This window comes from Engraulis encrasicolus, chromosome 17 (assembly GCF_034702125.1).
Source record: "Engraulis encrasicolus isolate BLACKSEA-1 chromosome 17, IST_EnEncr_1.0, whole genome shotgun sequence".
NCBI lineage: Eukaryota > Metazoa > Chordata > Actinopteri > Clupeiformes > Engraulidae > Engraulis > Engraulis encrasicolus.
The window spans coordinates 46,398,575-46,424,801 of NC_085873.1; the positions used below are offsets into that span (position 1 = coordinate 46,398,575).

General features: G+C 43.9%; 1 protein-coding gene across 1 annotated transcript; it reads right to left on the minus strand.

Annotated features, from left to right (window-relative positions):
- Window positions 1-457: 457 nt before the first annotated feature.
- LOC134467074 (solute carrier family 2, facilitated glucose transporter member 11-like) lies at window positions 458-25,920 on the minus strand. Its single transcript, XM_063220996.1, has 12 exons — window positions 25,897-25,920; window positions 24,228-24,326; window positions 21,177-21,337; window positions 19,136-19,260; window positions 17,501-17,630; window positions 16,762-16,910; window positions 15,190-15,380; window positions 12,333-12,443; window positions 11,693-11,794; window positions 8,198-8,273; window positions 6,627-6,754; window positions 458-754 (listed from the first exon to the last, which is right to left on the minus strand). Exons 1-12 carry the CDS (start codon window positions 25,918-25,920, stop codon window positions 458-460), a joined length of 1,593 nt encoding a protein of 530 aa, XP_063077066.1.
- Between the last annotated feature and the right edge of the window lie 307 nt (window positions 25,921-26,227).

Sequence of the window (26,227 nt, forward strand, 5' to 3'; positions counted from 1 at the left end):
GTTCATCGGGGACAGACTAAATAACTCCGGTCTCACATTTAGGCTGGTTTATCAGGCTACCCAAAAACGATAATTTTGAGGTTTTGGTACGGTAAGTCAGTATTTTCCATCTGGCAACACTGGCAAGGCAAAAGGCTACAGACATGGCCCGAGGACAGGAGGTTGGATAGCGAAGGGATGGGGTCAGTTTTGCCAGATTGGGCTGCATAGGATGGCCGTGTGCGGGTAAAAATGGCATTTATCAAAAAAACCCGCCCACTTTTTGCCATAGAAATCAATAGAATTGGGCGGGATTTTGTGCTTCTAGGCGGGTTTTGAACATTTTTTGGGCTGGAAATCATCAGCCTCATCTGGCAACCCTGGATTGGGTTGTCTAGACGAGGTCCCGACATATGGGCACCCTACGCCTCTGCCTCTGAGGCTACTGGCCCTCGTCCGTTGTCCGTCTGTTGTGCTATCAGAGCCATGTTATTTGAACAAGATGGTCCACTGATGAGTGCATGTGGTTGAACACTGGTGCAGGTGACGGGGGAGTGTGCTTCTCGTTCTCTGAGGGTGCAGGTGACGGGGGAGTGTGCTTCTCGTTCTCTGAGGCTGCAGGCCCTCGTCCGCGTCTGTTGTGCAGCCGGTCGTACTCGGCGGCGATTTCCAAAACGGTGAGGTTCCGTGTCTCCGGAACGTTGAAGCGCACAAAGAGGCCCGTGGAGAAACAGCACGTCAAGAAGATGATGAAACACAGGTAGTCGAGGTGTTCCTGTGAAGACATATTGCACTTAATTGTTTGGACTGGCAGATAGACATTTATTTCAGCACCATCCAAATTTGGGGGGGGGGTTTACAATAAGCAATTTGGCAATGCATAATGCGGGGCAGGACAATTCATTCAACAATAGATGGCAAATGCCTTAATCGTAGGGATGCAATCGATGGCTTTAATCGATCAATGCGTTAATCGATTAAAAAACATTAATTGCAATTAATCGACAATTGAACCTTCAAGAGACCCAGGTGAAATGGGCATGTGAAGAGTGTGTGTGAAGAGGGGTGAATAGTGGGAATATTTAAAGCACCTTTGGATTAAAGAATTGAAATTAGTGCTGTCAATCGATTTAAATATTTAATCACGATTAATCGCATAAATGCCATAGTTAACTCAGGATTAATCACATTTTAATTGCATAATTATGTCTCATTTAAAATCATACTTCTATCGATGTAGGCCTAAAAAAAAATTGGCTAGGTTTGTGCAAATATTTTATTTTTTAATTGAAAACAATGAGTGTTAGACACTGACATCTGCCCTAATGGCATGTGATGGGCTATTAAAACAATATGGGCGAGAAAAATGATAACAAAAATATAGAGGCCTATGCACAAAAGACACACACACACACACACACACACACACACACACACACACACACACACACACACACACACACACACACACACACACACACACTATTTTGTTTCCAGTGACAGGAGGGGAGAAAATGTGCCACATACAGCAGGGCTGTAGTGGGAGCAGTGTAGGCCAGTGTTTCCCAAACTTTTTGGTTTCGTGTACCCCCCTAACCCTTTTCGTTGTGCCATGAGTACCCCCTAACTCATGTTTACATCACCTTTTCTTTTCCAATGTTACTATGCTCCATACATTTGTTTAAAAAAATGTTTTTTCCAAGTACCCCCTGCAGTGTGCTCGCGTACCCCTTGTGGTACAGGTACCCCTGGTTGGGAAACACTGCTCTAGGCTATGCAGGCTACCACATTCATACAGACTCTTAGTGAGAAAAGTAAGCCAATAAGCCTGGGGATGAGACTTTTCAAACAAAGCTAGAACGTTAGCGTACTTATGACAGCTGTCATTCATAATGAGAAGTTACAAGTGTAGTGGACGTAGCAGAAGAAACAACACCTCTTTTTGTCAACAAGAAAGCTGCACATGATGCTCTGTTGATCATGTGCAACAGCCAATAATAGCCCTTCAAGTTGCTCAAAACTTTGCTTGTAGTCTTAAAATGGATGTAGGATTCAAAATGAACTGTTTGGGTAATGTTTAAAAGTAGACCTATGCAATGTTTATAACATAGTTTGTTTTAGGAATAGCACTAGTTAGATGCCAGTAGTTTAAAGTAGAGATGCTCCGATTGCTCGGCTGCCGATCATGACCGGCCGATAATGGCCAAAAATAGCCTGATCGGTGATCGGAAAAACATGCCGATCAAAAAACCGATCGAGAGATATTAAATTCCTCACGCAACCATTTGCCTTTACACCAGGCGCTGCATGTAGGCGCTGGCTCTGCACAGCTGCAACTGCACCAAAAGAAGGCATCTTTGCTTGTCTATAACTTTTCGCCATTCCCCGCTTCATTTCCACCATTCATAACCATATCTGCATCAACAATGATCTGATTTTCCGATCCATGCGGCGTTTACCTGACAATGTAATTTGCGATTGAGTACTCGCCAGTGAGCCATGTTACGTTATAACCTGTGTAGTTGCCTTGGTCAGCACGCGACAACTTCACGTTGTCAGCACAAACATGTCAATTATTGTTTTCAAAGTTGTAATTGGCAGTCAGTCGATTAGTTTGATAGTCGCTGAAACACCATACGGCGACAGATGTGGTTAAAACTTGAGAGAGAGATTCAGAACGTAGTGGAGCACTGCAACTGTGGACGGTGACAGAGAGGGGAGGGGCTCTCCTCACGAGGCTGCTCATTTAAAGCGACAGGTTGTTTTTTTCTCGTATGTGGAAGACTATTTGATGTAACGTTTCAGTTTCAATTCAATCTTAAATAGTTTAGTTATTCTATGCAATAACTTATACATTGATTAATACTGTAGACTGTATTACCAACACTAGTCTGAAAGATAATAATAATACCGTTAATAATCATAATAATAATAATAATAATAATAGCCTAATAATAGACATGTGCAAATTAAGATTGATTGGTTTATGGGCAGAAATGGTATTCAATAAGGATAATTAATAGGCTATTAAAAAAATAGGAAATCATTTTTGTGATCGGCAATGATCGGTAATCGGCAGATAAAGATTTTTGGTGATCGGTATCGGTGATCGGACCCAAAAAATGGTGATCGGAGCACCTCTAGTTTAAAGCCATCAACAGTGTTAGCAGCTAGCTACAGCTATTGTTCAGCCAATTCAAAGTCCTTCGGAAACAGCACCCTATTTGCAACAAATGTTAGTCCATAACTATCAAAAACGAGGCATAGAGAGATTTGTAAATCATTTGTTCACAGGCTGATACCGTCTGTGTTGCCTAACTCATTTACAACAATGCATCGAACCGAGAGGGGGGAGGGGGAGGAGCAGGGTGGAATGGGGCACCTAAGTCACACCCTTCTACTTCCGATCCGTGGGGCTGGAGCTCTCAAAATTATGAATGAGAGTTAATGGAGCGAGTCAAGCTAAATCCTCATCCCGTTTGGCATGTGCTCCGGATTTCACATATGATGGCAGTGAATTTGAAAGGTTTGGATTTAAGTCGTAAGACCACTCATTTTCGACACGCAAGAAACTATCTTTTACCTTTGGTGCAAAACTGTCTTAAAGACTACATGTGCGCCTCGCATATTTGACATGAACCGAGGCACAGCCAACCCTACCGCTGCACCGTGGCTTAGGTGGCTGCACGTCGGACATGCGACGTCTGTTGTGTAGTCTACAACGTTTTTGCACGCACACAACTCAAAAATCGCTTGCCAAGTGAAGTCAACAAGCACACCATTGGTTGTTATTAATTCTGAGGCACAGCATATGTAGCCTGGTTCACACCAGACGGTGTATGTGTAGCTTCGGCGCCCCCTGACGGAGCAGAGCTACACACACTACCGTCTGGTACACAGCCATAGAGCACGTTCCGTCTCCAACCAGAAAATAGGCTGAGAATTTATTGCTTCGGCACGGCCTCCTCACCAACAAATTCCTTCAAAAACCTTCCTGTTAATCTTTAAAGAGTCAATATAGTCTCTAATCTGTCTTGTGACTCCTCAATGTGAGTTACCGTTGATTTTGAAGCAATAAATTCTCAGCCTATTTTCTGGTTGGAGACGGAGCGTGCTCTATGGCTGTGTACCAGATGGTAGTGTGTGTAGCTCTGCGCCGCCAGGGGCGCCGAAGGTACACACACAACATCTGGTGTGAACCAGGCTACAGCATATGTGTGATCGACGGGAAAATGCGAGGTGGATCAGAAAATAGCTTTGATAAGTCCATTACAGCCCAGTCAAAAGTTTTTGCGTTCCCAGCCCCATGAGCCGCCGGGAAGGGGTGGAGACTTAGGTGCCCCATGAGGCTCTGCTAGCATCTCCTGTACCCATGCATACTGGGAATTGTAGTTAAGCTATCGCTTTAATCCGTGGTCAGGTAGGTTTATGAAAAAAACTTCACAGGGTCACATCTAGCGTTAATCTCATGATTTAAAAACATTATCAGCGTTAAAAAGGGTTTGAGTTAACGCGATAATAACACGATCATTTTGACAGCACTAATTGAAATAGAAGTAATTTGAATGTGGTATTTTACAGTATATCACGAAAGTGAATACACCCCTCACAATTTTTTAGATTTTTGAGTATATCTTTTCATAGGAAAGCATTACAGAAATTTCACTTTGACACAATGATTAGTGACCTTTTAACAACTTATTTAACCGCTTAAATTTCTCTTTCACTCAGAAAAAAACAAAATACAGCCATTCATGTTTGAACATGTACTCACAAAAGTGAGTACACCCCAGATTAAAATCCGGTAGAGAAGGGGCTGTGTTGGCTCGAATCGTCTCGAAATCAAACAAAATGAAATGGGATGAAAAGGGAGGTCATCAGTGTGCGTTTCAGCCTTTCTTTGCATTGAACTTTTACATTTTGAGTCTGCATCTGGCTTAAATAGATTGGTGTGAGATTTGAATGCAATCCTATGGAGAATATCTTGATCTGCTTCAGTAGTCAGAGTGCATGTTGACCTGCATTTTTCTTTTAGGTGTATTTCAGATTGCCAATGTTGACAGCATTCATGCATCCCCAAACCATGTCAGTCCCACTACCATGCTTGGCTATTGAGAGGATACACTTTTTTTGTAAAACTCACTTGTTTACCACCACACATGCTTGACACCATCTAAAGCAAATTTGTTTATGTTCAAACATTAATTTATTCTGAGTGAAAAAGAAATTTAAGCGGTTAAATATGTTCTTAAAAGGTCACTAATCATTGTGTCAAAGTGAAATTTCTGTAATGCTTTCCTATGAAAAGATATACTCAAAAATCTGAAAAACTGTGAGGGGTGTATTCACTTTCGTGATATACTGTATCTCCATTTTTAATGAACATTTTTAGATTTAGTATTTTTTTTAGAGAAACATTGAGATTTCTGGGTAAAAACGCCGCTTATCAATTAATCATAAGTCGATCGATAAGGCTATCAACTAATGATGAATCGATAATTTGCATCCCTAATGTGGCATATTTTTCCACATTTCAATGACATCTGTCTGCATTTCCGGAGCAAATTAACTTAAATTAAATGAAAGCACTTCAAAGCATTGAATACTGCAGGAATGATACACACAACAGCCTATAGCATGTTCAGTGTCTTACTGCTTGTATTGACTCATTTGCCTTGCTCACAGTGGAAATGTCATGCATTGCATTGTATCATAGCATCGAGTCATTACCTCCCGAATCATAATCTAAACGAATCGGAAGAGCAGAGGTAATCAGTGTTGCCAGATTGGGATGTTTCCCGCCCAATTGGGCTGCTTAGGATGGCCGTGTGCGGGTAAAAATGGCATTTAGCAGAAAAACCTGCCCAATTTTTGCCATAGAAATCAATAGAATTGGGCGGGATTTTGTGCTTCTAGGCGGGTTTTGAGCATTTTTTGGGCCGGAAACCATCAGCCTCATCTGGCAATCCTGGAGGCAATGCACATCACTACTGCTCACTGGCTCTTTCTCTGCCGCTTTGTTTCTCTCTCCCACACACACACGGGTTCTAAACTTTGTTTATAACCTGACTGCGCGAACCTAGCTGCGCACAACTCGTCCTCTATTAGTTGGAAACCGCTGGCGGTCAAAACATTAGCTCACGTGGTTGGCTACCAGTGTCTTGCCCCTCCTCATAACATCATGTTGATTAACACTAAGGGGTCTTACACACCAGGGCGGTAAAACGTTGCGGAACGGCCGTGTTTTTTACCAGCGTCGGTGAAAATACATTGAAACATATCTGTCCTTACACACCAACCGGCGGTAGTCGAGCGTTAGCGGCGCGGGAGCCGGCTCCGCACCGCGCTGCATTTGGAAAATAGAACTCGAGCGTATTTTTCACGCCGGCGACGTCTCATTCAAATGAATGACAGAGTAGCATGCCAGCTTTAGCTGTGGGGAGGGTTTAGAACAGGACTGGCCGCGCACGCCGACGCTGTCAGTGTGAAAGGCAGAGAAAAACACGCCGGCCGAAACTAAGCAGAAAGACCGCGTTCGTCCTGCGACCGCTCCGTTCCGCCTTGGTATGTTTTGGCCCTGAGAACCCATGTATACACATGCCTTTTTAGGGCAGCATAGTGGAAGTGAAGAGCAAGTGTATTCTGACCACAATGAGTGGGAAGGTCATGGAAACGAGAAACTGAAAAGTCCAGTTGATGGCGGTGTTGATGGTGAATGCAGCTGCCTTGAAGGACTGGTTAAAGAGCTCGCCAGCCAGGGGGACGGTGATACCAGCTGTGGATGAACAGAGAAAGGCTTTGAATTTCTTTTCTTTTTTTTAAGTCTTTTTGACAGTACAGTCAAGTAAAGTGTGCTTTGTTGTCAAAAAACTAATAGTGTTAGCACAGAAGTTTGAATTTGCATTGGACCAGTCTCCAATGTGCAGTTTAACTAAAAGCATTTAAATAAGACATTGATAATAATCTCTCTCTCTCCCACACACACACACACACACACGCGCACGCGCGCGTAAGTGAAGATGGTGACAGGAAGCGAGGGGGTTGTGAAACGAATCCGGGCCAGCCGCACGGTAGACGAGTGCCCTATTGTTAGGCCATGGCAGGGCCGAAATTTTTAATTTCAAAACACATTTTTTTTAGAGAGAGAAAAAGCTCCTGCACACTGTTCACATTTGCAGAGTTTTTACTTGCAACATTTCGGTCTAATGACCTTCTTCAAGCAATTCAAGTTTGAAGAAAGTCATTAGACTGAAACATCGCAAGTAAAAACTCTAACTAATGTGAACAGTGTGCGAGGAGTTGTTTGGTCTCTACGTTGGGGACAAGCACCTGGCAAAAGGAGGTGTGCAAGAATTCTTAAAAATAAAACGTCTGTCTTTCAAACGCTGGATTGTGGTATGTAGTGACAAACAAAACTTGAAAAAAAAACTTAATACATGAAACCAGAGGGGGAGAGAGAGAGAGAGAGAGAGAGAGAGAGAGAGAGAGAGAGAGAGAGAGAGAATGCATTTAGAAAGTACTACAGTTCACCAGGGAGGTTGGTCTGACCTCGAGCGTAACGAATAACGTTTCCCAAATGACAAGGTCTAAAGTCCATCTCCTTAACCACTAGGCCACGGCTGCCAGGCTAGTTCTGGTTAGGCTCCTCCAAAGGCGTAGCCAGGGGTGGGCCTGCCCACCTGACATCCAAGCCCACCCCATTCACACTTGACAGTCAACTGTTGCCTCATTGAACTGTTATTAATGGCATAGCACTGAGCTATAATTAATCATTTTGTCAAAAGTCTGGTTCATCTTCTGTGATTGCTGTGATTTCAATTTCAAAGTATCATTTTTGAGCACGATATTATAATATCTACCTACACGTTTTCGGGTTGGGCCCGTCCGTTTTTTTCTGGGCCCACCTGTTTTATTATTTCTGTCTACGCCCCTGGGCTCCTCAAAGCCCTTCTGAATGATTTAGCACCAGCAATAACTTGATCACTACCAAAATCACATTGGCACCATCCTTGTAATAGCGGATTGGTCTGGGGTCCGTTTCTCGATTCTTGTCATTGCTAACCGTCTTAAGACGTAACACCATTCCCTTGGATTTAGTGGTGAGCGTCGCTGTCGAGAGTCTCGCTTACGAAGGACTTTGCTATCGACGATAGAAAAGACGCCTTTGAGAAACTGACCGTTGGTCTGTGTGTGTGTGTGTATGTGTATAGTTTGTCACCTGGTCCACAGTTGAAGAAGACGATGAAGATGAAGATGAGGATCAAACTGCAGTAAGACATCCACCACAGGATGGTCTACAGAGAGAGAGAGAGAGAGAGGGGAGACACACACACACTGTAATCAATCGGTTTATACAATAAAATACAAAAAAATCAGTTAAAGGCATTTTTGAGACATAGACGGCAAATAGCCTTATTTTGTCAATTTGGGTGTGCTGAAAGATATCGGCATATGGCAGATTTGACATCTGTCTGACTTTGCAATCAACACTCAAAGCTGAAACTCCATGACACTGTACGTCTGTCTGTGTTTGTGTGTGAAGTTTATAGTGTGTTTAGGTATAGTGTAGCGTGAGTAGAACCAGGGGACCATTCCATCAACGGCGGTAACCCCAAATCCGAGCTCAAGTCGGTAAACTACGCTATTTTTAGACAGAGATCCGTTCCATCAGCCTTGCTAACCTGAAACTCAGCTGAGTTGCAACGGTAATTTATGCTCCAAGTCAAACCTGGTAGCTCCCAGGTTTAACATCAGGCTAAATAAATCAGTGTTTCAAAGAATTTCAACCTGCAGGACACTGTGTCACAACAGGACCGTTCCACATTTTCACACCAGTATTTTGCGAGATCAAAGCGAACCAGTCTCCCTATTAAAACAGTGCATGGGGTGATAATGCCTGTTAAAAACTCCAATAATTACATTGTCTTTCATTTTGGGGGATTTTTTGATAATTAGCACATTTTAAGAAACGTTTATTGTCTTGATAACGAGATAAGTTCAAGCAATTCTTGTCACACAGAGAAGATGGTGTAGATGGCACAGTGGGTAGGTGGGCTGCATAGGCCTTATATGTAAGCGCGCCGGGTTCAAATCTGGCGACATGTTATAGGCTAAAAATTAAATCTTCATAAACAAAGGCTGCATTTGCCTATTCTCTCATTTGATATCTCTTTAAGTGGCTGGCTTCATTCTCAACCAATCAATACGCCTATGTAGACATTTACACTTTACAGGCAATTAAGAAAAAGTCCTCAAAGTCGCCGACGGTTGGTTTTTGCATTGCAATGATTCAGAAAATGCTCTCTGCCTTACGTGTTACCTATGCTTTGTTTCATCCTAAAACAAATTCTTCTGAAAGATAAAATAAAACAATTCAGCTGATGAAAGCATTTATATTTTTACGCTGTGAAATGACAATCAATGTCCGATACAGTTCCTTTGAAGATTGCATTAACGTCATTGCGCACAGTGGGAATCGAACACGGGCCTCTCAAATAGGAAGCAGCTGCGTTACAGATGACCCACTAGTTCTCACATCAACTCTGTGATAAAAACTCGATTTCACAACGCATGCCCGACTCCTCAACAGTGTTAATTTCGTCAGCTTTTTTTGATTTAGTCTTAGTCTTAGTCACAATGACGAAAATCAATTTTAGTCTTAGTCATAATTTAGTCATTGCCTTCCCAATTTAGTCTTAGTCTTAGTCAAAATGACGAAAATCAATTTTAGTCATTTTGGTCATTTTAGACAACATTTCAAATTTTAGTCATTTTAGTCAACATTTCAAATTTTAAATAGCATCACACACACTCTTCCAGGTGCAGGCTTCTCTCTCTCTCTCTCTCGTGCATTAGAAGCTGCTGCATATTATTTGATTTTGGGTTTGATCATGGAGGAAGCTACATGCTCTTCTTCACCTGACCGCGTGACTTAAAGCCTGCAGATTGCCGGCAGCGGGAAGACCAGACATCCCAAGTCTGCATGAAGTTCAAGAAGTCTCCCTGATAGTGGCTTCCCGATGACCACGAGTCAGATAAAATATTGCTGATGTTAGACTATGCAAGTTAGCGGTTTTGAACGATAATGACTCGTGCGGCATGCGTGGAATAGGCTTAAATAGATTGTGCGAGCACACTTCGTATGCCATGCAAAAGTCCCAGGAAAAATAGTTAGGCAGGGGTATGCAGACTGGACGATAGAAAGGACATGCACATACAAATATTTAAACACTAATGCTGTTTTGTTTTTCGGGTGTGTCGAGGCTCGATAAGCATTACCCTGAAAAGAGTTTTTGGAACTTAAGNTAGGGTGACCAGACGTCCCGATTTGACCGGGACAGTCCCGGTTTGGGGCTGTGTGTCCCGAGTCCCGAGCAAACTCTCTCGGGACACAAATATGTCCCGGTTTTGGCCACCCACTACATTACGCCATGTCTATCAGGGTAAATATATGGAAAAGATTACATGTTTACCTGCCACAATTAATGGCAGCCAGCGCTTGTATAGAAAGTCTGAAGGAGTCAGTTGCAATTTGTCATTCCGACCTCTAAAATTGCTTAGAATGCAGGAAATTGCATCTAAAAAATACACATTTTACTGGGGGAGGACCCCCAGACCCGCCCGCCAAATAATGTCCTTCAGTCACGCATGAAGTGTCCCGATTTTAGACTACAAAAATCTTGTCACCCTAACTTAAGAAGACGCTGCAGACGCATGGAAATGCTGTCGACTTCCTTGATTCTTTTAGCGTTGCTCTCGACGAGAACAAGTTTCAAATCTCAAGAGTTTTAAACTCCTCTGCGATCGCCCATCCATTGATTCTTTTCAAAACTAGGCTACAGTAGCCGTGCCTCTGTTTAGACAGGCCACTCGCTTTTTTCAAAACTCCAGAATTTTAGGGCTGCCAACTCGAGTTGGCACCGTTTTGGAAAATACTTACTTAGAAAATGAGATCCAGGGAATATTATAACAGGAGACTCGATAGACAGAATGTTTTAATGATTAACGAATATGAAAGCTGTTGTTGGGGGAATAACGGATGCCTGGCATGCCTTGGCATCTGCCACCACACGCCACTGGAGTGGTGTGATACAATAAAACTTCCTTCCTTCCTTTATAAAGCATAGGAATCGATTCTGATGTACTCACAGTAAGGGGTCTTACACAAGGGCGGTAAAGCGTCGCGGAATGGCCGCGTTTTTTACCGGCGTCGGTGAAAATACATTGAAACATATCTGTACTTACACACCAACCGGCGGTAGTCGAGCGTCAGTGGCGCCGGAGCCGGCTCCGCGCCGCATTTGGAAAATAGAACTCGAGCGTATCTCTCGTTCAAATGAATGGCAAAGTAGCATGCTAGCTTTGGCTGAGAAAAGCAGAGAAAAACACGCCGGCCAAAACTAAGCAGAAAGACCGCGTTCGTCCCGGGACCGTTCCGTTCCGCCTTGGTATGTTTTGGCCCTAAGATATGTTACCCCAGAATTGATTTGGTAGCAGTGCACTGCAGAGACCACAGAGACCGCAACACCACCAGCCAACGAGAAAACAGGTTCTAACCACACACTACACTGCTCCGATGGAACTTCCAATGTTAGAAACCTAGCCGCCTAGCATTTTGGAATCCCTGGCTGCGTACACATTCGTCTGTGTACAAACAGCTGGAACCAATGTATTCTGTGAGTAGCACCAGGGGTGTGTGTGTGTGTGTTTGTACCTGCAGGTAGAGGGTAACTGTGAGTAGTGTCAGAGTAGCGCCCATCCCAAAGAATCCCCCCATGAGGAGCACCTTCTTGCCTGTGCGCTCAATAACAATTGCCTACACACACAAACCATGCACGCACACACACACAAATGCACATACACACACACGTGGGTCAAAGACGTCCAGAATTAAATTGTCCTTCAGTATAACGGATACCTTCTGCTGACTGTAACTGTAAAAGACATGACTCTTTTTATTTTTTCCAGTGAATTCATGAAAGCTTCGGCTGTCATCCAGTTTTCTTTACAGTTACCGTCAGCAGAAGGTATCCGTTACACTGAAGGACGATTTCATTTTGGACGTCTTCGACCCACACACACACGCACGAAAGAAGCACACATACATGTTAAGGATATTATTGTATATTGAAGTAAGAGCAAGGCCATATGATGAAGTGGTGAGCTGGAGGAAAGGTAGCGATAAAAGGAGGAGGGGAAGAGGAGTGGAGAGAATGACTTTCAAGAGGTGAAAAGAGAAAGATTCGCACACAGGACGGAGGTGAAAGGAGAGAAAGATAAAGGGGTAGAAGGAGAGGAAACAAAAGGAGAGGGATACAAAAAGAGGAAGTGATAGTGAAAGGGCAAAAACTCACAGAGATGACGCTAGTGGCGACCTCACAAAGGCCAGTCCCCAGGGCCGCGTAACTCAGCTGATGTGGAGGGATACCTGCCTTCGCTAACACATCAAACAAGTAGAGGAACACCTGGACACACACACACACACACACACACACACACCAACAAATCACAAGACTGTACAAACCAGAGCCGTCTAATAAGAGTTGCGCAAACCGGGGACCAGGAAGTCGGTTGGTGATGTGATTCGCGTAGATTAAAATGTTTCTTAACAGTAAACTTCTGTTCGTTGGAAACTAACACAGAACCATCACATACCAAACAAAGATTAAGTACAAATTACATTACCTTTACCACATTTTCTGTGTTCTACGACCACCTCCTAGAACTAAGTAACTTCTAATAGAACTAAAGTCAATTGGGATTTCCATGTTAACGCTCCGTGAGGCTCCATGAGAGCCGCCATTGCTGTGGAAAGATTGGTCCATAGAGGTCTATGGGAGTGACGTAACTCTGTTATTAGATGGCTCTGGTACAAACATACTGTACACAGGGCTGCCGCTAGTCATAAGCAGAGCGCTAAGGGCCTCAATCACTTTGCCTCCTAAATTGAGATTGACCACAAAAATGTGTTATTATTGTTATTATTTAATTATGAGGGGGGCCTCCTAACCAGTTATGCCTAGGGCCTCCGAAACCTTAGCAGCGGCCCTGCTCAGACAGACACACACGGCTATACTCATGAACGGCGTGACGTTTTCCATGTGCGTTACACCCAGTTGTGTAGTTCATTATGCCACATACTACTGAATGTTGGGTATTTCTCTATGGCAGGGGTCAGGAACCTATGGCTCTAGATCCACATGTGGCTCTTACTTATCTGGGGTTGCCAACCATCCCTTGAAGTACGGAATGATCCTGGGACGGGACATGGGACGTTTAAATGCAGGAAATTACATCTAAGAAATACAAAATTTTCGGGGGGGAGGACACCCAGACCCTCGCCATAATGAAGTTGACAGTTAGTAACTCTCTACTTATATGTTATCAATTTAAGTAATAACTTGACAGTACATTGTTGGGCTTAATTTAAATACATGCTTTTAATTGTATTCAGTGTTTTTAAAATGGTATGACTCTCGTGAAATTTTCTTTTTAAAAGTTTGCCGTTTATGGTTCTCTCCACCAAAAAAGTTCCTGACCCCTGCTCTATGGCTTTGTTTACACTAGTCACTTGAAGTGATCCATATACTCATGAACGGCGTGACATTTTCCGTGTGCATTACGCCCATTTGTAGGGAGAAACAGCCCATGCAAGTCAATTGGTGATGTTGGGGTTTAATAAATGAAAAATACGGACCTGTAGACTAGCGTTGTTCACACGCAACATGCCGAAAACGTGTTGTGTTGCAGGCTGTTCAAATAATAATATAGCCAAACAGCCGTGGCTGAAGCATGGAGCATGTAAGTTGATGAGACATTTGGTTTGATTTCCCCCTTAAAGGGGCGTAACGCACATTTACAAGTAACCGGATGGCCGTTCATGCCTATACACGCACCCTTCTCCACACACACAGGTGTGCATCACCCTACATTGGACTTTCGTGGCACTTTTATCTAAAGCGACTTAAGTGCATTTTTCCAAATCATAACGAATGCTTAGAATTTGATGGTGGTGGTAAGTCTTTGTGGAAAAGGTTAACATTTGTAAATGGGCAACAAGAATTGTGGATATATTACATATTTAAGCCGTGAGGCTGCATTTCGCCAAACTACATGCAAGGGCGTTCTGGTTGCATCACACAACCTTTTGAAATACTGTCGTACTCAAACGCTTCATGGGTCGAATTCAATGCGAGTTGCTCAACTTGCACGTTAGTTAAAGGGGAAATCCGGTGTAAAATGGCTTTAATGGTGTTAAAACATGATACTGAGGGCTAGGTCTGGGCACATACCTGAACTCCATTCGTACCTTGCTTTGAGGCGTTAGTTAACCGATGCTAACATTGGGCTTTTGCTGTTCTTCACCAGGGCATGAAGTAGCCAACGTTATAAATCTCTACTTTCCTCCGATTTACGACGCTTAAAGTTGGCCAAAACTTAATTCTGTAGAGTCGAGGGGTTGTTGACATGTAAAACGAGGCATAGAGCAGTGTTTCCCAACCTTTTTTGTCTCGCGTACCCCCTAAACCTCTTTGTTGTGCTATGAGTACCCCCTAATTCATGTTAGATATCGCTTTCTCTGTGCTGATGTGACTGCTCCATACATTTGTTATAATAATAACATATTTCCAAGTACCCCCTGCAGTGTGGTGGTACACGTACCCCTGGTTGGGAAACACTGGCATAGAGAACCAATGCCATTTGGTTAACAATGCCATTCTTACAGGCTGCGCAACAGCTACTGGTGCCCTGGTGAAGCACAGAAAAAGCCCATTGTAAGCGCCGGCTAACTAGCGCTGGATTTTGGAATGCGAGGCATCGTTTCAAAACGTGTCGGTTGTGGGGATGTGTGTGTAGGTAGTTTTTGTCAATGTCTTATACAGGGTTGCCAGATGAGGCTGATGATTTCCAGCCCAAAAAATGCTGAAATCCTGCCAAATTATTTTGATTTCTATGGCAAAAATTAGGCAGGTTTTTCTGCTAAATGCCTTTTTTACCCACAAAAGGCCATCCTAAGCAGCCCAATCTGGCAACACCGGTCTTTTATATGTCTCATCTGGTCTTATACTGTATCTCATTGGGCATATGTAGTTAGTTTAACTGTACATTGACGACTGGTCAAACGCCACTTCAAACTTCTGTGCTAACCCTTTTACATAGATTTTAGACAATAAAGTGAACTTGACTTGAGTTGAGTTACGGCACACTTACGGCATTGATGCCACACAATTCCAGTGTAATCGTGAGCCAGATGATGGTGGTGAGTTGCCAGCGTAGGGAGCGCTTCCTGAAGAGGTCTAAGATGCCCTTCATCTGCACACCACTGATCACAGCCGCCTCATCGCGCATGTCAGCCAGGTCCCCACTGTGGTCCACCTTTGGCCCCCACAGACGCTTCATCGCTGGGGGAAGAGTCAATGAATCATACTGTAAATGAATGAATTGGCCCTGCCGTGGCCAGCCGGTAGGTAGGGCACTCGCCTGCCCATGCGGCTGACCCCGGTTTGATTCCGGGCCCGGGTCCTTTGCCAACCCCTCCCCGTCTCTCTCCCAATTCGCTTCATGTCCACCTCTCACACTGGCCTATCAAAAAAGTCGAAAAAGACAAAACAAAAAAAAATCTGAATTACAGAATAGTGTAGTACATCTGCATGGTTCTTGGAGATACTGTATTATTTTGTAGCCTCGCGAGCCATCCTACGTACTTCCGCCAAAGGATTGGCTCCACTACGGTAGTCTGTCTGGCCGTGCTTCTCTGTGGCGTGTTTGGAGCAGTAGGATTTTGATTGCAAAGAAAAACTTTTCAACCAGTAGAGAACGATGGCCGGCCCGCGGTGCCCTTGTCAAAAAGAAAAAAAATCGGCCCTCGTCCAAACCTAAATGCCTACCCCTGGTGTACAGCAACAAGGTGGGGCCCTCGCTCAATGTGGGGCCCAAATCCTGGACCCCCACATGTTTTGACCCCATTTGCTGTAGTAGTTTTGTTGTTACTGGTAAAAGTGTAAAAATTAGGGATGGGCAAACATTTAAAAAATTAATCGTATTAACTCAATGACTTTCTGTGATTAATCATGATTAATCGTATAGCGCATGAAACCCAAAAATGAATTAATAAGTCTGACAGGCGGACAACAGATGCGCCCATCTATGCCAGTGGTTCTCATTCTTTTTAGCTGAACTTTGCCACCTTGTGGACGCAAGAGGGAATCACAATTCAGAAACCCGTCACGGACGGACAGACCCACGGACACCAAAGCCTCTTATAGAGCTGTATGGGACGCATCTAAAAAGCTACTTCAAAAGCACCATTTTATTTGAAAATTACAGATTAGTACCGTGGGTGCATAGGATAAACTAGGCTCTAGTCCAGGGCTATTCAATTAAAAGTCACAGAGGGCCAGTTTTTCAAATTCCCTCCAGTGAAGGGGCCAAACGTAGGATCTGTATAACTGCAAGCAGCACAGTGTATGAGGTTAGGGTGCGAAACAAGCAGATAGCTTTCCAGACAGAACAGATATTCGCTTTTCTGTAGGCCTACCCTAGTAGCCTTAGGATGGTGTATTCATCACACTGTTTTAGATAAGATTTCACTCCCATGTGAATGTATAGTAGAGATATCCCCAAGCTGAAGTGTTAGTGATCACAAATTATGCACGGCCACAGATAACACACATATTTTTTTTTAATTTTGTTCTGACCTTATGGGGTGCCAGAACCTTGCAATCCAAGGGCCACATCTGGCCCTAGGGCCGCCATTTGAATAGCCCTGCTCTAGTCAGTTACCCTGTTCGCAGGCCTGTGGGTCCCCCTTGCTGGTGAGCAGGAATCGGGGCGACTCCGGCAGGAAGGGCAGCGTCACCATCTGCAGCACTGCCACCGCCCCGCTGAACCCCAACAGCCACGGCCAACGCTCCTCCGTCCCCAGCACCTCACTATACAGTAAAGGTGGAAGAGGGGTGGTGGTAGAGGAGGAGAGATGGAGTGAAGAGAGGAGAGGAGACGAAGACAGACCTGTGGCCTAGGATCTGGCCTATCAAAATGCCAAAGGAGATGTGAGGAGAGAAGAGTATAGGTGGGAGAGCTGGGGTGAGAGGATCACTTGAGTGAGGAGGTGAGGAGAGCTGGAGTGAGGTGAGAAGTGAGGAGGAGATGAGAGGTGGCATGAGGAGGAGATATGGAGTGAGGAGAGGAGGTGGAAGAGCAGAGGAGAGAAGAGGAGATGAGAGGTGACGTGAGGAGGAGAGGAGAGCTGGAGTGAGGGGAGAAGTGAGGTGAGAAGAGTATAGGCGGAAAAGCAGAGGAGAGCTGAAGTGAGGGGAGAAGAGGAGAGGAGAGTTGGAGTGAGGGGAGGAGAGAAAGACAAGCCTGAGGCCCAGGAGGTGGAAGAGCAGAGGAGAGAGGGAGAGAGGAGAGGAGGTGGAAGAGCAGAGGAGAGAGGGAGTGAGGAGAGGAGGTGGAAGAGCAGAGGAGAGAGGGAGTGAGGAGAGCTGGAGTGAGGAGAAGAGAGGAGCGGAAAACAGACCTGAGGCCCAGGATTTGGCCCATCAAAATGCCAACGGAGATGAAGGTTGTCGAAAAGAAGCCCATCATGGCCTGCAGCTTCTTGGGGGAGCACTCAGGCAGATATATGCAGTGCACCGTCAGGCCAATGCCTATTGGAATAGAATACACACAAGATGCCAAAGGACAAGTGAGGTGAGAAGAGTAAAGGGCCGTACACACACGTCGCTGCTAGTTACTCGCTCAGCGAATGAACTCAACAGAATGTCAATGTGTTCCAGCGAGACTAGCAGGCGAGTACTGTACAAGCGATGCGATGTGGGCGGATCACGAGTTGAAAATATTTTATCTTCGAGCGAGGCGAGTAAGCGAGTAACCAATTGAAAGGCAGAGTTCAGTACTTGTCGCCTGTTCATTGGCAGTTAAAGCCGCGGGAACTTTTAGCAAACGTTCCATGAAAGAGAGGTGAGTAGGCGAGCAAGCGAGAAGCTAGCAAATAGCAGCGATGTGTGTGTACGGCCCTTATAGGTGGGAAAGCAGAGGAGAGCTGGGGTGAAGGGAGGAGAGGAGAAGTGGAGTGAGGAGGAGAGGTGGAGTGAGGAGAGGAGAGAAAGGAGAGGTGAAGTGAGGGGGAACACTCAGGCAGATATATTTGCAGTGCACCGTCAGGCCAATGCCTATTGGAATAGAATACGCACAGATATACAGTGTACTGTCTCCTTATGAACCAGTTCTTGGACGCTATTAGGTTTTCTTAATATTATCAGGATGGTTTATTCCATCAAACAAAAGTAATGTTTCCAGGTTGTCACGAAATAAAGATTCCTTTTGAATCAAAACATAAACAAAACCATCTCTTGAAATTAAAATCTTGCGTGCCTGCTGGCTTCTCTAACTTCCACGTTCGTGGAACGTACATGGCGCTATTCAGACATGACACTGTTCAGACATTGATGTCTATTGTCTGAATACCGACAAGTTTCCCAATGAAATCTGCCATTTCTGTGGTTTGTGCTACGTTGCTCAGGTTTTTTCAGCTTAGGGAGAGAGCATGCAGTTACCCTAACCCCAACCCTGACCCTATGGTATATCTAGTGTCAGAATAGCGGTATGTCTGAATAGCGCTTGCCCCTAAAAAACATAGTTTTTAATTTTATTTACAGCAAATTTGGTGAAAAGGTAAAAAAGGTGTTAAAAAGGTTGAAATTTTAAGTTGATGCTGTATATTAGCCATGTGGTTTCCTATTAGAAATTATGTTGGAAATAAAACATTGCTCTCAGTTGTTTTATACATGATGAAGTGTAGAATGGCAAGTAGAGAGGGGAAACTATACTGAAGAGTTCAGATGTAAAACCCCCTAAGTGCCTTTTCAGAAAATAATCTTAATTAATATTTATTTAATACAAAGCTATCAAAATTGCAATTTTTTTTAATTTTATTTATGTAATGTAACTATTTATATGTATTATCAAGTACATGAATGTAAACTAAACCAACAACGGGGTTCTCTAAAAATATAGAAGTGCAGGTCTTCAGAAATGGAGTTAGGGGGTTTTGCATCTGAACTCTTCGTATGTTAAATATCGCGTTTAATATCACAGTATGCAGTCATGTTATCGTATCGCATATGTTCCTAATATCGTGCAGAACACTGACCTGCGTTAACACCGTAGATTAACCTGGCGGCCATTATCATCTCAAAGGACACGGCTGTTTTGCTGAGCACCATCAGGACGGCCCCTGCTATGGCCAGCAGGTTATTCCACAGCAGGCATGTCTTCCTGATCACGAGCCATAAGGACACACAACACAGCACAGCACAGCACAATAGACTCTATTTACATATTTGGAGTGTATTTTGTAGCAGATTATTCCACAGCAGGCATGTCTTCCTGATCAGGAGCCATAAGGACACAGGCAGCAAAAGTCAATACACAACGCAACACAGCACAGCACAGCACAGCACAGCACAGCACAGCACAGCACAGCACAGCACAGCACAGCACAGCACAGCACAGCACAGCACAGCACAGCACAGCACAGCACAGAGCAGCACAGCACAGCACAGCACAGCACAGAGCAATACAGCCCAGCCCAGCGGAGCACAGCAGAGCACAGCACAGCACAGCACAGCACAGCACAGCACAGCACAGCACATCCCAGCACAGCACAGCACAGCACAGCACAGCACAGCACAGCTATGGCCAGCAGGTTATTCCACAGCAGGCATGTCTTCCTGATAGGGATGCAAACGATTAATCGATTAATCGACTTTAATCGATCAATGTGTTAATCGATTAAAAAACATTAATCGCAATTAATCGACAATTCAACAGACAAGAGACCCAGGTGAAATGGGCATGTGAAGAGTGTGTGTGAAGAGGGGTGTGAATAGTGGGAATATTTCAATCACATCTGGATTAAAGAGTTGAAATAGAATTAATTTAAATGTGGTATTTTATCTCAATTCATAATAAAACATTTGTTGACTTACTAGTTTTTTTTTCGAGAAACATTGAGATTTTGGGGGGAAAACGCCGCTTATCAATTAATCGTAAGTTTATCGAGAAGGCTATCAACTAATGATTAATTAATTAATCGATAATTTGCATCCCTACTTCCTGATCAGGAGCCATAAGGACACAGGCAGCAAAAGTCAATACACAACGCAACGCAGCACAACGCAACACAGCACAGCACAGCACAGCACAATAGACTCTATTTACATACTATTTACATTTCTATTCGAAGTCCACATTATCTGAGTTCAGAAGCTGCATACTGGATTTGGAGTGTATTCTGTAGTTCACTTTGGAGACATTGCAACATTGATAAGGACCCTTATTACAAATACAAATTTAGCTGTGGTACAGTCCACGGGGCGGCCGTGGCCTAGTGGTTAAGGAGATGGGCTTTGGATCAGAGGGTTGCAGGTTCGAATCCAACCCTTCCACTCCCTCTCTAACTCCATGGCTGAGGTGCCCTTGGGCAAGGCATCTAACCTCACACTGCTCCAGGGCCTGTAACCAATACCCTGTTCTTCAAGTATTAACAACTGTTAGTCGCTTTGGATGAAAAGCCATCAGCTAAGTAGGGGTGTCAAAAATACTGAATCAAACAAAGATATCGCAAACCACGCCCACTCAATGCAAAAGCGTGTGCTCAAGTTGGGTCTCCTAAGGGGGCGTTGTCCCCTACTTCTTCTTCTCTTTTTGAGGTGTTGGCCCAAGACGTGCGCTACCGCCATCTACAGCGCTAAGGGGACTTCATTGATTCTCAACCTCAGGACTCCGAAGGTCTCCTAACCGAAGGTCTCCTAAAGGGGCGTTCACCCGACATAAAGTGGATACCGGAAAGGAAACAAAATGACACTTCTTGGTTACATCCACTTTCTTTGGGGGTGTGTTCAAGATATCGGTATCAGGATACATCTGCGCCGGCCTCTTCACGCCTGAAGTGTAATGTAATGTAATACCAAAGAGGTTGAATATACTGTATAATAAGAGGAATCGAAACACGCCCACTCAATGCAAAAGCAAAAAAAAATTGCTCTCCTAAGGGGGCGTTGTCCATCCTTCTTCTTCTCTTTTCGTGATTTTTGCACAAGACGTGCGCGCTACCGCCATCTACAGCACTAAGGGGACTCGCCCGCCTGCTTTATCTCACTCTCATATACGATTCTCTGGTAATACTGTACCTGCCGTACTTGTCCGCCAGTCGTCCAGCACTGAGCGCGCCTATCAGTCCGCCGATGCTGAAGGCCGACACCACAAACGACCAGATGATTGACAGTTGCCACGGCGGCAGGTTGAGGCCGTACCTCTCGGTGCAAGTCACGTTCACCAACTCCTTAATGTACTAAGCAAAACACAGGTGAAGTGATGCAAACACAATTGTAAGAGAAATGTTACACATGATTCCGTGCTTATTGTAAATGTATTGTGCTTATTGTAAATGTATACAGTAATTGAATTTGCCTGTGTAACTGAGTTGTTCCTGCACAGTTTGCTACTAGCAGAGAGAGTAGAGAGAGAGGTTCCATTGGCCCATTGTTTCCGGGTTCTATTATTGCAAGGGGGAGGGGGGGGATCCCCCTTTAGGCAGACCCAAGGACTGTTCTATTCAATGCTAGGAGTATTATAACACACCCTTTAGGCAGACCGGAACCTGGCCATGTTAGGTGCCCATAGCAACCTATTGCATTGGCATATCTCTATATACTTAAGGAATCTCTGCTACTAGTATGAGGCGTCGATAGGGAGGTTTACAAACGCTCCAAGCCACACATTGAATTTACCTGTGTAACTGAGGTGTTTTTAATTCCTTAGACAAGAGTCTTATTTTACTAGGTATTTATCAATGATATTTATTTGTCATGTACATAGAGACACTTTCGTGTCACTTGTAATGAAATGCATGGCCGGTGCAAAACAAGTGTGCAGAAGAAGGGTGAAGAAGAAATAAAATAAAAATAAAAATAAAAGGTGTGTGTGTGCGTGCGTGCGTGCGTGCGTGCGTGCGTGTGTGTGTGTGTGTTCAATCAAAGTAATTAGGAGGAATTCAGTAAGCAAATGGCATGAGGAAAAAAGCTCTTTCTCAGTCTCTCAGTTCTAGCTCTGTGACAGCGAATTTACCTGTGTAACTGAGGTGTTCCTGCGCAGTTCGCTGCTTAGGGCTTGAACCCGCCACCTCCTAGTCCAGTGGTTCTTAACCTTTTTTCTTGAAGCACCCCCTAACCTGTGCCCAAGACAAGCCGCGCACCCCCAACCCAAACGTCTACAAGTGTATACGCTCTAAAAATAATTTAACAATGATTCTTGCTTTAGACATTAATCAATACTTAAATGACTACATTAGCTCCAAAGCATGTTTTAATCTGGTCTTGATTTGGCCTAATTATAATGTTTGGTAGCGGAATTTTGGTCACAACCTGCACACAAATACAATTCTGCGCACCCCCTGAAATCTCTGGCGCACCCCCAGAGGGTGCCCGCACCCCAGGTTAAGAACCACTGTCCTAGTCGACACTCCACTTCTGGTATGGTAGGCACAGTATAATACCACTGATCTAAAGGACTAGTCAGACAGTTCAGTCAGAGAGAGTAGAGAGAGAGAGGTTCCATTGGCCCATTGTTTCCTGGTTCTATTATTGGGGGGGAAATCCCCCTTTAGGCAGACCTAGGCAGACCTAAGGACAGTTCTATTCAATGCTAGGAACATTATGGCACGCCCCTTTAGGCAGACCGGAACCTGGTCACATTAGGTGCCCATAGAAACCTATTATGTTGGCATATCTCTATACTTAAAGAATCTCTGGTTCAGTGCTTCTGATACTGTATGAGGCTTCGGTAGGGAGGTTTACAAGCTACTTACAGGGGATGGGAGGTAGTTATACACCTCGACTAGATCCCATATATCTACTTACAGGGAATGGGGAGGTAGGCCGGCCGCACATTGGCTCCGACAGCACTGCGGTGCCCTTTGCTTCCGACATAATTCGGACCCCCAAACCAAATTTCACACAAACATAGCGTTGATAGTCAATGGGCGGCGCCGACCAAATAGAACTTGTCTCTAATTGCTATCCGACATCGGCGAATGTCCGCGGACATCAGCGCCAGTGTGCGTTGTTCTATTGAAAACAATGAAATCGAACTTTTGCCTAGCAGTGCTCAGCACTTTGTCGGAGCCGATGTGCGGAAGCCCGTAGTTATACACCTCTTACTAGACCCCAGATATCTACTTACAGGGGATGGGAGGTAGTTATACACCTCTACTAGATCGCATAGGCCTACTTACAGGGGATGGGAGGTAGTTATACATCTCTACTAGATCCCATATTATATATCTACTTACAGGGGATGGGAGGTAGTTATACACCTCTACTAGATCGCGTAGGCCTACTTACAGGGGATGAGGAGGTAGTTATACACCTCGACTAGACCCCAGATATCTACTTACAGGGGATGGGAGGTAGTTATACACCTCTACTAGATCGCATAGGCCTACTTACAGGGGATGGGAGGTAGTTATACATCTCTACTAGATCGCGTAGGCCTACTTACAGGGGATGGGGAGTTAGTTATACACCTCTACCAGTGTTGCCAGATTGGGCTGTTGGGCCCTGTGCGGGTAAAAATGGCATTTATCAGAAAAAAATCGCCAAATTTTTGCCATAGACATCAATACAATTGGGCGGGATTTTGTGCTTCTAGGCGGGTTTTGAGCATTTTTTGGGCTGGAAATCATCAGCCTCATCTGGCAACCCTGACCTCTACTAGATCGCGTAGGCCTACTTACAGGGGATGGGGAGTTAGTTATACACCTCTAATACCTCTACTTGTACCCAAGTGGTGGAACGGTTTCCCAGAGGCTAAGCACATCTCTTGAAGCCTTCAAGACACAAGTTAAGACCTTCCTCTTTCGAGAGGATCTACTAAACTAATGCTTGTGCTGGCCTAGCCCCAGGGCAGACTCTTGACATGATGTTTAGTTTAGTGTAGTCTAGTTTAGTTTAGTTTGAGTGTGTGTGTGTGTATGTGTTTGTAGGTGTGCTGTGTGTGTTCTCCTTATTCATTAAAAAAAAAAAAAAACCTAACCCCTCTTTGCAACTGCACTTGTTGTTCTGTATATTTCCGCTTGTGATGTTGGCTTGATTATGTCCTCTTTTGAAAGTCGCTTTGATTATAAAGCGTCTGCCAAATGCAATGTAATGTAATGTAATACTAGATCCCGTATATCTACTTACAGGGGATGGGGCGTTATGGACGACAAGCTGGAATCCAAACTGGAAAGTGCCACCGATGCCCATGATGAAAATAGCGGCAGTGAGTAGAGGACTTTGAAACTGCCAACACAAAACAAAAAGTCAACTGTCAACAGTTTACACCCACCTACTGCCTATTTAACCCATTGATGCTGGATGTTGCCTTGCGCAACATTGGCCCTGGCGCCTGGAGCTGCATGACGCAACATTCAGGCTCATGAGATTTAAGACAATTTTACTAAACAACTTGGTATGTCAGAGCTGAATGAATGAACATGTTGTAATGCAAGGTGAGGGTCTTATCGTTCAAATGCAACTTACTGCGTGTTTTTATGTGCTTCAGAGGCTGAAGGTTTTTATAGGCTGAGGGCTTTTCTTTAAATGTGCTAAGGCATTTAGCTGCCTATTTTGCAGGTGCCAAAGACATCAATGGGTCAATAGGAATTAGTTGGATACATATCAAAAAACACTAAAAGGTCAAGTCAAGCTGGCTATGTTGTCAGTTTCTTTGGTAACACTTTACTTGATGCCAGCGTCATAAGTATGACATAACGGTGTCATAACATTGTCATAATGCAGTCATGAATGTGTCGTAAACATTATGTCAATGTCATAAACATTGAATGACTTTGTCTTTAAGTGAAATTCGGTTATGACAAAGACAGGCCTAACAATGTCAACTTTTCATGGCCATAAAACGTTTATGACATTGGCATTATGTTTATGACTCGTTCATGACACTATTATGACAATCTTATGACACTGTTATGTCATACGTAGGACGCCGGCGTCAATTAAAGTGTTACCGTTTCTTCATATGCACAGGTTAGACAAGGAAATCACATTTCTCTCTATTTCATGCAAAGACATAAACAGGACTGACATGCTTTTATAAGTGAGTAACTGAGTGTCACAAGCAACAAAGTGATAAACAACATTTGAAACGTTAAACATTTAAAAATAATAATCTAAGCTACAGACAACTGGACAAGAAAAGAGTGTGTTTGTACCCAAACGTGTTAAAGGGACACTGTGCAGGAAATGGTCAAAAAAGGTACTGCAACTATGCTGCTCATTGAAACTGGGCTACCTATTGCCAAATTTGGTCTTTACACGAAAGTTTACTAAGTAATAAACAAATATTTTCAAGTATGGTCCAAGTACAGTCATTTTTGCAGCTAAAAATGGCTATTTTTGGAAATTCAAAATGGCGGTCCATGGAGAAGATCCCCCTTTTCATGTATGAAAAGTGCAATTTTTCCAGTCATAATGAATACTTAGAATTTGATGCTGGTGGTAAGTATTCATAAAAAATGTGACATTAGTGAATGGGCAGCATGAATTCTTGAAATAAACAACTAAAAATCTCACACAGTGTCCCTTTAAATGGACCTTGGATTAGTTGGCATTCTAGACGGTAGATCAAACAAGTGTATAGAGAACAGTAGAGGAGTTTTATTAATCCCAAAGGAAATGAAGGTGTCTGTCAGCTTACATAAATACACAAATACAAAACATATACAAAGACCTATACACATAATTGTGTATTGCAGCAAACGTATAACACACTCTTGAGTACCACCACACATGGTTTCTCTCTCTCTCACATACACCATGAAGATCAAACCAGTGGTGACAAATGGAAACTTACCAGTTGTCCGAGGGCAGACACCATGCTGCATCCCAATCGGGTTGGTGTATGTAGCTGGATATATCCCTTTATCTCTCGCTCACACACACACTATAATTTTTTTGCCAATTTTAACCGTTTCCAACAATCAGAGGTCGAGTTGTGCGCAGCTAGTGTCGCGCAGCCAGGAGAAAAACAAAAATGTAGAACCCTTGTGCATAGGTTAACCAAGAGGTCAAAAGTAGCTGCTTCATTTAAATCAGGTGCGGCCAGTTGGACCTGTAAGCCAAATCTATCAGGAGTGGCCTTTTTCTGAGATTTGTGCCTATCATAGCTTTTTTTTTCTCTCTTT

What these genes read in the sequence shown, in the direction of transcription:
- LOC134467074 (XM_063220996.1), bottom strand. Translation starts at nt 25,920, where the DNA reads ATGGTGTCTGCCCTCGGACAACTG. An exon ending in TCGCCACTAGCGTCATCTCT is followed by an intron (nt 11,795 to 12,332) that starts GTGAGTTTTTGC and finishes TTGTGTGTGTAG; the next exon opens with GCAATTGTTATTGAGCGCAC. An exon ending in CTTCTTCAACTGTGGACCAG is followed by an intron (nt 6,755 to 8,197) that starts GTGACAAACTAT and finishes GTTCATCCACAG; the next exon opens with CTGGTATCACCGTCCCCCTG.